The 12,261-nt window shown below is 33.2% G+C and overlaps 1 protein-coding gene across 2 annotated transcripts in view; it reads left to right on the plus strand.

Moving 5' to 3' along the window:
• Positions 1-11,615, plus strand: part of LOC132551820 (inositol-tetrakisphosphate 1-kinase-like) — a 32,637-nt gene extending 21,022 nt beyond the window's left edge. The window contains exons 5-10 of one of the 2 annotated variants that reach the window (XM_060215965.1): positions 559-657; positions 6,727-6,770; positions 7,314-7,473; positions 8,059-8,126; positions 9,215-9,389; positions 9,762-11,615. In XM_060215965.1, coding sequence (XP_060071948.1) covers positions 559-657; positions 6,727-6,770; positions 7,314-7,473; positions 8,059-8,126; positions 9,215-9,389; positions 9,762-10,138 — 923 coding nt within the window. In that variant the 3' untranslated portion in view covers positions 10,139-11,615. The remainder of the gene's footprint in view (positions 1-558; positions 658-6,726; positions 6,771-7,313; positions 7,474-8,058; positions 8,127-9,214; positions 9,390-9,761) is intronic. The other variant, XM_060215966.1, reaches the window with a different exon arrangement.
• The last annotated feature ends 646 nt before the right edge of the window (positions 11,616-12,261 follow it).

Genomic DNA, 12,261 nt, shown 5'->3' on the forward strand with positions numbered 1-12,261 from the left:
ATATATCTGTCTTAAAAAGGTTATTAATTTTCTTTAAGAAATGATACACCTTTAATTGATGCTCAAATTCAAGCTTTGAAGCAACTGATAACTATCAATAGCTTTCAGTACAGATCGCCGTCTGATGTCATGAAAAAGGATTTATTTTTAAAAGAGCAATATTTTTCTTTTCTATTATATGTTATTGAAAATATCTACCTCCTGAACACCTAGTCACGAGAACCTCTTCCTTGTGGCAAGGTTCACTTACAGTGTATTTTTGGCATACAATTTCATGTATAATGGGTGACTGTGATTCACTGAGTTGCCTTGTTTTTATTATGTATGATTAACTCAAATACCTGGATAGCTTTTTGCAATCCTGTTGATTTCAAGGGAAATGAAATTTGAATGCATTTGTAGCATTATCAGAACTTTTATTTTTTAAAAACATTGGTTTATTGATGATTGAAATTTGAGGAAATCTTGAGTTTTTTGCTGTGTGAACATTTTTTGTTAGTGTAGTTGTTTGGTGAAAGGCATGACCCTGTATGACGTTTTGATATGGTTTGTTTGCAGATTCCTGTGTGTTTACCCCCACCTTTGTCGAGCTGACCACGACAGACATCAGCATTAATAAGGCACGCCTTCAACAAGCCAATGTCAAGTTCCCTTTTGGTAAGAAAGAGATTAAGAAAATCCTTTGACAAACAAACAGATTTATAGCCTTTGTTTGGTAACAAAGAGGAAATATATTTCCACATAGAGGATTAGGCCTCATGTGGTAAGAATCATTCTGAAATAGCTCTTCAGAACACAGCTGTATTGGTTATGTTTGTCAAGAAACAAACTGAAAATATCTTCCATCTGCACAATCATCAGAACTTTAAATCAGCATTTTTCTGGCTTTGTCATGTGTTATTTCCCTAAATGTTTTCATAATAATAATAAAAACATGAGAATTTCTTCCTCATAAGTAAAGAAATTTGTTTAAAGATATTGAAGCACTTAATGATAAATTTAGGGGTTTATAATGGGACAGTTAAACACTTTAAGTGACTGTATTTGCTTCTAATTTACAAAACAACCATGGGCAAGGCCATCCCCAGGCAAGAAAATTGATTAGCAGGAAGGGATAATGTTTTAATAAATTAGATGGTAATAATAAGGAACAAAACTTTAAATAAATCTTGTTAATTTGTATCATATCTATAAAATGAATCAAAACTTTTAACGGTAAATTTGCCAAAAGAAAAGAATTGAATCAAAATAGTGTGTTTTGGGCAGACAAAGGAAAAAGACAAATGTTATTGTCTCATTTCACCTCTTTTTTGTCTTTTCTGTTTATCTCCTTTTGAAAACTAACATCAGAAGATTGTTCCTTGCATGTGGTGTGGTTAGTTGAGAGTACACAGAAGCAGTAATTATTGATCAAGAAGTTGGCCTGGAAAAAAATGTTCTCTCAGGAACATGTACATATGTGAAGATGTTCTCATCACTTCAGTCCGATGGGAGTCAGTAAATAGCTTTGTTTACATGTCTGTCTGTTATACAAGGAAATGATACATCATATATCCTCCTGTAGAGGACTTGTAGCAGGGAATCTTAATGTAAATAGTTTTGTTTTCCTCCAAGTACTATAGAACTGGATGAAATGTATCTATCTTTGTATATAGGTCTCTTGTTTATACAGTCACATTCCTCTTAATATCACACTTCCTGCTGAAAAATGGAATATGATATTAAGCGGGTTTGAATGTATCTCAGATTAAACAAAGAGGCTTTATTGAGGAAGAGAAATCTTACAAATTGAGTTTGAATTTATTTTGCTGAGTGAAACAATAGTCATATGTGAACGTGTGACATGACAAATTTTAATGTATCTACTGTGAAACTTTGCTTTAATTCTAAAGTTTATTTGACTATGTGTGGGCTTGAAGACTTCCTGTTGTACTGTCAGAATTATAAGTTTCTGGTAGTAGGGATCAAATTCTGTAGGCCTGACATTAGCGTTGGGATATATTGGTTATCTTTCCAGCACAACCTCCCTATACATGTAGAACAGATAGCAATTTTTTCAGAATTCATCATGAAAATGTCATCTCTCTTATGACTGACTAGGGACAGTGCTGGACCACCATGAAGCCATCAGTTTTATGACAAATTCTTGTACAATAAATGAATGATAAATAGAGACACAAGGCTTAGCACTGTCTGTCCAGTGTCCTCGGAGACTGGATGTTACCATGGTAACTGTTAGGAACAATCTTAGGGTCCAGTAATTTCGAAATCTTTCATAATCAGCCTACAATAGTTGTCTTGTTATACATTGAGATCAAACAGAATGATTAAAACACTGTTGGACTACAATATATATTATACAAGGTACTGTGAGGATCTGGAACATTATTCCGACTTATGCTTACATATTACACATCAGTGAAGCAATAAATTTTGAAATATGCGATTTTTCTTACCAAATTGTAAGATCTGAAAAATCCTGACAAGGCTGCAGAAGTTATAGGACTATTATATGAGAGGAACATACTGTTGCTATAGAAACAATTATATGACTATATTATATTATTGGTCAAAAGGTTATAGGAGGGATATTTTGTGGTGTTGCTATGGTAACAATTATATGGACTATATTATATGTCTGAAATAAAAAATGTGTGGAAAATTTTCCCCAAAAACCAACGTCTACTTGGAGGAGTTGTGGTTCTTTCTTATATCTTGATATTGTTGTAAAGTTTATCATTTTTGTAGTTGCTATAGTAACAGCTGTATGGAATGTACTATTGATTTGAAGGTTATAAGAGGGACATTTTGTTTAGTTGCTATGGTAAAGGCAATGTATGGAGGTTGATGAAAGTGACACTGTGTTGTGGGAATTTTTAAGGATATTTTTGGCCGGGTTGCACATAGTGCAAATCAGGGTTATAGTATGGTCAATGTCGAGCAAGCAGTCTCGCAGGCGGGTAGGCAGACGGGGTAAAGGGGTACCAGTGTTGTAGAATCAACTCCTCCTAGAGTTTTTGATGTAGAAGCTCGAACCTCTGTAGGATGTTTATATATATGTTAAAGATCAGCACCTCCAATCATGGATTCATTCCAGACATTTTTCTGGATTTTCCTGGCTTTGGAACTTAGTTATTTTCTGCAGGTTGGCAGAGAAAAGGGGTACCAGTTTTGTGGAATCAACTCCTCCTAAAGTTCATTCCAGACATTTTTTATGGATTTTCTAAGCTTTGGAACTTAGTTATTTTCTGCAGGTTGGCAGAGAAAAGGGGTACCAGTTTTGTGGAATCAACTCCTCCTAAAGTTCATTCCAGACATTTTTCTGGATTTTCTAAGCTTTGGAACTTGGACATTTTCCACAGTTTGGTAGGGAAAAGGGGTACCTGTCTTGTAGAATCAGCTCCTAGAGTTTTTGATGTAGAAGCTTGAAACTTTGTGGGATGTTTATATATATGTTGAAGATGTGCACCTATTAATTCATTCCAGATGTTTTTTCTTGATTTTCTGGTCTTTGGAACTTAGTCTTTTCCAACAGTCTGGCGTGGAAAATCCACAATGGCAGCCTTTGCCTCTCATTTGTTGAGATGTTGTTTTGAGTGTGATAGTCTCTCATTGGCTGAAACGTTGTTTTGAGCAAGATATATAACATTGCACTTATCCTGCAACCTGGCCAATTGTGGCTTTGCCCCATTATTTTGAGATTCTTTGGTAACAGTAACATATGTTACATAGTAATGGTCTGGAGTTAATAGGAGGGACAGTGCTGTGGATTAAAAGTATGTCAGTATAGGTTTCAATGAACTATTAACCTTCATATTTCTGACAGCTTGCATGGTTTATTGTGCTCAATAAACAAGCTGATTTGACTAGGTTTAGTTGACATTTTATGGCAAACAACAATTTCATAATTTTGTCTTTTTCTGACATACCGGTTATACTAATTAAATTGTTTTTTACCATTGAATCTCGTCTGTAGCTTAATCAATTTTCTGATTTGACTGAAGAAATTCTGATATTAAATTCTGATCATTGTTTTTTTTACTTTTTCCTCAGATATTTTTGTAATCCTTGTAGTATTCAACAAATACAGTTGACACCATCTGTTGGTGACAGATGTCTGACCTGTGAGCATGTCTACACATAATAGTGTTTCTGAATCGCCATGCATGAAGCTATCCATGTAGGGTGTGTGAAGAAAGAGGCATGCATTCATTGATATTTTCACTGAGAAAAATAAAACAATACATGTAAAGGGTTGACACCTTTGTTTTCTTTAATGTCAAAATTGCGTAACCATTTTATAAATATTGAAAGTCAATGTGCTGTTTTTGACTCGTATGTAAAAACATTTTATGTTAAGCTTCTGAGATATGGGGATTTCGCTAATCACCTGATGTAGAAAAAGCCTTAATTTTTGTAAAAAGTTGTTTCAACGATCTGATTTGTTGTGAGCTTTGTAGATTTCTTTTGATAGTAGAAAATTAAGGATTTTAAAATTCTGGTTGAAGGTGAAACAGACTGAAAACTGTATATTAAAATCATGTTATGATGAGTGTGTTAATCTAAACGATGTCTGGGTTGCTAATATCAAACAGGAATTATCTAGTCTTGGGTTGGAATATGTGTTTGAAAACAATTTACCTGTTAATGTTGCTTTTAAAATCATAGAACAAAGAATTTTTGACAATAGTAGACAGAACATGTTAGCAAATATATCAAGATCACCTACGGGTTTTTTGTATCAACATCTTGTTGATAATCTTTGTCTCCTTATTTTATTTATGTAAATCTATAGAAGCAAAGTACAAACGTCTTATTACTTGTTTCAGATTTTCGTCACACCATTTAAATATTGAAGTCGGTAGACGGAATGTTTTTGTCAAAATAGATCATGTACTCGTTGTACATCTGGTAATATAGAGGACAAATTTCACTTTATCCTAAAGTGTCCTCTTTACTAAAATCTGAGATGTAAATATATCAAACAATTCTATCACAGTAGTCCAATTGTTTTAAGTTAACGATATTACTGAGCACCAATAATGTAAAAGAACTATGTAATTTAAGAAAATATTTATATCGTGCTCAAGGAAATGCATAGAATTTAGTGATTGATAGAACTAATTGTACACTACAGTATCATTGTAAGCTTACTCTCCATTTAACCTAATTTGTATAACATTATTTCATGTTTATACCACATTGTGTAATCATGTGTTTGTTATTTAACCTAGGAGTCGGATGGCTCGCGGAAATTAACCTGTCATTCATGCCGTTTGTTTGTTTCTGGGATTAAGATATACACGTAAAGAACACAGTGGAATGTTGCTTGATTTACTTTTCTGATTTCTGTTTTTATGCTGTTTAAGATTCTGTGAGAGTATAAGATTATTGACACTTAAATCTGGCAAATAATTATCACCCCTGTGCATTAAAATAATTTGAGACTTCCCGAGTGAAACTGGAAATATATTACTGTAGTTCAATTAACGACTGTAAAATCTAAACGTGTTTTATTTACAAAATGTTTCAGAATGTTTCCATGTAAACAAGATTTCTCACCTGCATAAATTAGTATATGTAAAACCTCAGGTTATCTCAGACCACATGTTAGGTGTCATTGTTTTCAAACTAAAAAAAAAAATTGATATTGAATTATTTTTCATTACATGTAATACCGTAATAGTGGTGGTGAAAATCACACAATGTCCCATTATCTTTGATTAAAATATCATGGCTTGTAAGTAAGCAATTAAATATTCACCACAGAGCTAATGATAGTAGGCAATCATAATCCCATTGTCAGGTAGCACTCTTCACTGAAGTGGGTGAAATTTCACAGTGGAGCGAAAATGCCTGTACAATACAGGTAAATGTTTTGTTCGAATCATGAGGCATCAATGACTGTGTTATAATAGCTTATGGTCCGTGAAAAAAACTTTGATAATCGAAAAGTTGGATTATAAAACTTTGATTCATAAGTGGGTAAGTTAGTAGAATATGGGAATAAAACTTAGGACCGGACAAAACTTTGATACATCGAGAAATTCAAATCATCCAAGTTTGATTCATGGAAGTTTGACTATCTGTTTAACATAGTTGTAATGGCCTGGGAAACTTGTGTTATAGGAGGTTTGATTGTATCTGTACTGTAAGACTGTGATCACTGACATCATCAGTATAAGCCGCCTCGTTTTGCTCCACTGACTTCTAACATTTTCCTGCTTCATGATGTTGTATTAAGAATTTATAAATGTCTTTGTAGTTGATTAATCTCCTGAAAATTGCACACTGAATTGTTAACCCCCATTAAATTTTGATTAGAAATTCATCTTTGATTCAGGCAGTTCATGAGAACTTCAGAGTGAGTAATGAACTTTTAAGACAGATCTGATCTGATCTATCTTACCTCGTCCCCTAATCTGAACTTTCAATAAAGTTGCTGTCTCTGAATCAGGAACTTTTGCTTGAATTTGTTCAGAGATTAGACAAATGAATTTTGCACTTTTATATGAACATTTATGAGTCAAGGACTTTAAAGTTTACTTTGTAACTGCTTCAGCGTCTTATACTCTGGTGTTGAATGAAATAAAATTAAAGGTAATTAATATTGATTTTTGACAAATTGCTGATGTATCATTTGATACAGCTAGTATAAACTAAGGCTGACAGTGATAATTATGTGATGCTTGAATAACCTATGAATTGCCATTATTCTGTTCACAGTATGTAAACCCATTGTTGCCCACAGCACTAGCAGGTCCCACAAGGTAAGTTTCTGTCTTCGAAGTAGATTAAGATTTTTTGGAAAAAGCTCAGTAACAGGATTGTTTCTTTGTATTTTATACTGTAAAATCATTCCTTTTTGGGGGGATTTATTTTTGTTGATGTTGTGGGTCTACAATATGTCCACAAATTGTTAAAATTGGTACAACTAGATCTGTCAAGCTAAATAAGAGCATTTCTTGACTTACAGTAGATCTAAAGGTTTTCAAAATGTCAAATTGTTGTTATAATTAACAATGGATCAGATCTTTTAAAAATAGTAACAAATAATAATGGTTAGATAGGTTTAAAGCTAATTCTTTAAATCCTTCATCATATTTTTTGCCAATTTACAAAGAGAATACACACTTACTGCTACAACCTTCACCAATTTACAGAAAATAAATCGGACTTCTAAGTCCAAATACTAATCACAAACAGTTGAATCTTCAACCACTCTTATTGGGAACAAGTCACTCATATGGCAAAAATCTCTTGTAAATTTTTGGTAACATCCTTGACCTTGGCCTTGAACTTGTTCCTTTCAGATGTGTATCATTTTCAACGAGGAAGGTCTGAAAGATGTCCAGCCTCCGTGTGTGGCCCAGACTTTCATCAACCATAATGCTATCCTGTATAAAGTGTTTGTGATAGGGGACAAACAGTATGTTACTGAACGACCTTCACTAAAAAATTTCTACAATGAGGGTAGGTATCATTGAAAGTACAGGACTACCATAAAAAGGGTAGTGTCGACATTTTATAAGTCCCCTTATCACTGACTTGAACCCTTCATTGAGAAGTCATGATATATCAGGGTTAACTAATTTCAGCTTGGTTCTGCATATAATGTTTGTATTTAGACATAATATTCACAAAATTATCACCAAAGTCAAGTCATCGTTTTGAAAAACCTCAATAGATATGTCTGCAATTCGTGTTAGAAAATTTCCAGTTATGTTTTTGTAGTTTAGAAAAGGACAGTTTTTAACTTTACTGATATTTTTCTACCAAATCTCCCCTTGAAATTAGCATCAAATTTTTCATTTAGCCAGCTGACAAAATTAATTAAATCAACAATGTTGAAGCTGTATCTTCATAGTGTGTAAGTACACCTTTAGACAAAGTTGATAGAATATTGAGACTTGTTGATGTAAGATATGTAGAGGATAACACTTTGACAGGCTCGTCTTCCACAAACATCTTAATCCATTTTCTGTATCTTGATTAGATAATTAATGGACATTTCTATTTAGACGATAAAATGTTATTTGGTGACCTTCTATTTTTCAGACCAAGAAACAATTTATTTTGATTCCAGTCAGATATCCAAGCCGAATTGCTCAAACGCCCTAACAGAGGTAAATAGATATTGTCATGTTACATATACTTAAATATCATGTCATTTGGCAGAGAAAATTTCATACAAATTGTAATATGCCCTAACAGAGGCAAATAAATATTGTCATGTTACATATAAATAATTCAATATCATGTCATTTGGCAGAGAAAATTTCATACAAATTGTAATATGCAACATGTCGCTTTACTGGTTTCTGTGTAAATTTGAAAATAATTATATACTTAATCTGCAATCAAAACCAACATGTGTCTGTTTTAAAGTCAGGGGATGGGGTTATTACAGAACCCCATAGGGATCAGTTCACAATGTCTGTTTCAAAGTCAGGGGATAGGGTTATTACAGAACCCCATAGGGATCAGTTTACAATGTCTGTTTCAAGGTCATTGGGTGGGCTTATTACAGAGTCCCTGGGGACCAACACCAAACGTCTGTTTCAAAGTGAGTGGAAGGGCTTATTACTGGACTCCTTGGGGAATAATATGCAATGTCTGTTTCAAAGTCAGGGGATGGGCGTATTACTGGAAAATGAAATACTATTTCTTTGTAATTCTGCTGAATAGAAATAGACGTTTGTGGGCTTATTAGCAGGTGTAAGCTTATTGGTAGATAAATACAGAAATGTACAGTCATGTTGTAGTATATGAAGCTAGGTCTGTGAAGTTGCTTTCTCTGCAGTTTTGTGTTTTGGATATGTGATTGAGTAAAATGATGATCTACACATGAAGAAAAACAAACAAAATTGTATAATATTTTGGCATGCAGATAAATGGTATTTTAAGAAAATGTCACATTAACAGAAATATGATATTAGACATAGATTTGAAGGGAATCCTGTGTACAAGGATAGAGAGGTGACCCCTTAAACAGTCATAGATCACTGTGCTGAAATGAGAAATATATGTCTTTCAACTCACCACAAAATTCTGATTATATTCCTACAGTTTGACTTGATAATGTAACATTTGTACTTTCCAAAGATATATGTAGCAAATATCATTGATGGAATTCCACAGTTATATAGTTATAGTTTTATGTTAGACAATTTGACCTTTTATGTTAGACAATTTGACCTTTTATGTTACCCAGTTAGATGAAGGTGACCCCAACAAGAGCGAGTCTCCAGTTAAGCCTGACATTGAACTGCTGAAGGAACTAGGACAAGTCGTCGGTCTCGAGTTCCAAATACAATTGTTTGGCATTGATGTAATTATTGACTGCGTCACCAAAAAATATGCTGTAATTGACATCAACGCCTTCCCTGGTAAGTTTTCACAGAGAAAAAGGTGTCTACATCATTAACTCTAGTGAACCAGGTGTTCATCTCTACGATAAATAAACTATTTATGATATGCAAATGTATTCTTTGCCACGATGTTTGATTATTTTCTAAATAAAGAATAAACTTTTATCTGAAATTAAGTTCTTATTTCAGAAGAAAAGATGATTGTTGCAAATAATCTGACAACCGTGTACATGTTATGTAAATTGTGAAAGTTTCTTTCCACAGTGTTGTGTATATCAGTAACAGTGATCTGATTCATAACTATACTAATGTTTTTGTATCAAAGTGGCTGTTTTAGGATATGAGAGTCATAACTACACTTTTTTATTTGTATAAACGTGGCTGTTATAGGATATGAGGGAGTGGATGGCTTTGTCCAGTTGCTTTGTAATCATTTGATGTCACTGATGAATCAGCAACCAGGTAACCAATCGAGTGATAGAAGTTTAGCAGGAACTAAACACAATGGTCATCATCTTCCCTTGGAAAATGGCTATTGTGATCGACCGAAGCGACTGAAATATTCCTCACCTGAGCCTGAAGAGCATACTGGTGTTTGCAGCAAGTGTTGTGATAATTCTTTTTCGTCCGGTGGAAATAAGACTGTACATATGCGCCAGGCCAAAAATTTGAGTGATGATTTAAGTGTGCAAGTGGATAATCGTGCAAAATCTGATGTCATACCATGGAAACAGCCAATCAACGGTTGTGTAGAACATAGCCACTAAACTCCGTGAGAGTTTCGTTAATCTATGCAGGACTTTATATTTTAACTACAGGTTCCAGTGACTTTATAATTATACACATAATGTAATATTCCTGTGATTATGTAGCAAGTATATAGCAAAAGGGGTCAAAGGTCATTTGCACAAAAGCAATCTAAAGTGATATGTCTAGGAATTGATATTGGATGGACATACAAAATTTTTCTAATAAATTGAAAAAGCTTTGCATGAATTTGATAAATGATTTCATATTTGCCACATCTTTAACTAATTTAGGATGTGAAAATGAAAGATTTGACAATTCATTTTGCTTATGCACACGTTTGCCTGTCGAACTGAAATAAAAAGCAAATCAGATGATACATAAATTATTTCATACATATCGTTTAATAGGATATTGTAGGCAGAGTTCAGAATATCCCATTGGGTATTTAAGCAAAATCAGTTTAAAATCAACAGAAAAGATACACTCTTTAAACATATAGGATGGTTAATAAATTGTTGGTGGAATGTCTTAGCAAATTTAAACAAAAAATCAAGAAACAAAAAAAAAGTATCAGCATTTTCTTTCACAGATTTAAACATGTCCCTCTACAGCATTTAAAATTTTGCATTGAAAATAAAACAACAAAGCCTTCGTCCTAGTATAAAGATTAATCTTTCAATATAAGGGAGATAACTCTAGAAAAAATGAACCAAGTTGAAAGTGCGAGACATCTGTTGTTAAAGGTTTTAGACAATGAGTCATTTAACAGTTTGAAAATCAGATTATATGTTGAATGTTGAAGTTAATTTTAAGTTTGCGACTGTGTGATTGATAGGGCTCTTTGTTTCACTCTCTGTTATTCACTTTGTACTGTTTGATTCCTGCTTTTAGCACTGGTCAATTAAACTTATAGCTAAGGCATTTTTATATAAGCATTTTTAACCTTAAATTGTAGTGATATATGTAGTGTGTTATATAATTTGAGAGAAGTTTAAAGGAAATTTGATGTTCTGTAATATGTAAATCATATTCTATTTAGCATAAAACTTTTTGTCAGTCATGTATTGAGGCAAAATGATAAACCAATTTACTATTTTTTTTGTACTGATTTTTATTCCTTTACTATGAATAGTACATTTTGTATTGTTAAGAGTTACATTTTAGATAAAACTAACAATGTCCTAAAGATGTATAGCGTTTGTAAACCTGATTTTATCACTTTCAAACCTGTAGTCCTGTGACATTTAATCTGGTGGTTGACACTTACAATAAAGTTTTTCCCAAAACAGATATATCAGTGATCTGAATTATTTTTAGTCGTGTTGACTCCCAACCAGTGTCAAAGAGCGTGAGTGTTAGAATTATTCAGATTAATATAATAACATGTGTACAATTATTTCAAGCCGACCGTCTGAGATTACATGACCAGACTTTGTTACTGATGCCAGATAATTGAACTATCACAGCTGCACACGACTTTGAATATTCATAATGTCAAACATTGTAGTTGTTACAGCTGTAACATTGTTTAAGTAAATCAGCTTAGATTTTCAAACTACAATGTAATTGTGTGCTGCTAAAGTCACTCTTGACCAAGTGTACATTTTATTTAAGTGCAGCCAAAATAAACCTGTCGCTTTGTCATCCAGTTTACAGTGTACTTGTAAAGTGTATAATGTACTTCATAAATCTATGCCTTATAGGTCGTAAGTCTAATGAAGGTGACAGTTCTGTCATCAAAATGTCATACACAAATTTCTAATAGGTTGTGCGATATTGCATCAAGTTCAGCACATTTGTAAAGGGAAATTATACGTATTTCTGTTATACTAGAGCAAATTCCCTTCCCTGTAAGTAAAAGGAAACAAGGGTTTTAATTTAACTGAACCTTTATTGACATGCACTGTGGCTAGTCAAAATTACTGATAAATTGCCTAACAGTATTAAGGAAAAATTAGAAAATAAAATGCATATAAGCTTGCAAGGTTGGAAACATGCAATTGGGGTTGCTGTTACCTTCACTGTGGTACATAGTACTACACACACAAATATCCAACAGAGTTATCATTGTCTTGAATTCGTGACAAGGAAGTAAATCCCTAAACAAGCAAAACAATTTATGTTGAAGATGCCGAATATT

This window comes from Ylistrum balloti, unplaced genomic scaffold, assembly GCF_031769215.1.
Source record: "Ylistrum balloti isolate Yb309-2 unplaced genomic scaffold, AGI_CSIRO_Ybal_v1 Utg370220, whole genome shotgun sequence".
NCBI classification, from domain to species: domain Eukaryota; kingdom Metazoa; phylum Mollusca; class Bivalvia; order Pectinida; family Pectinidae; genus Ylistrum; species Ylistrum balloti.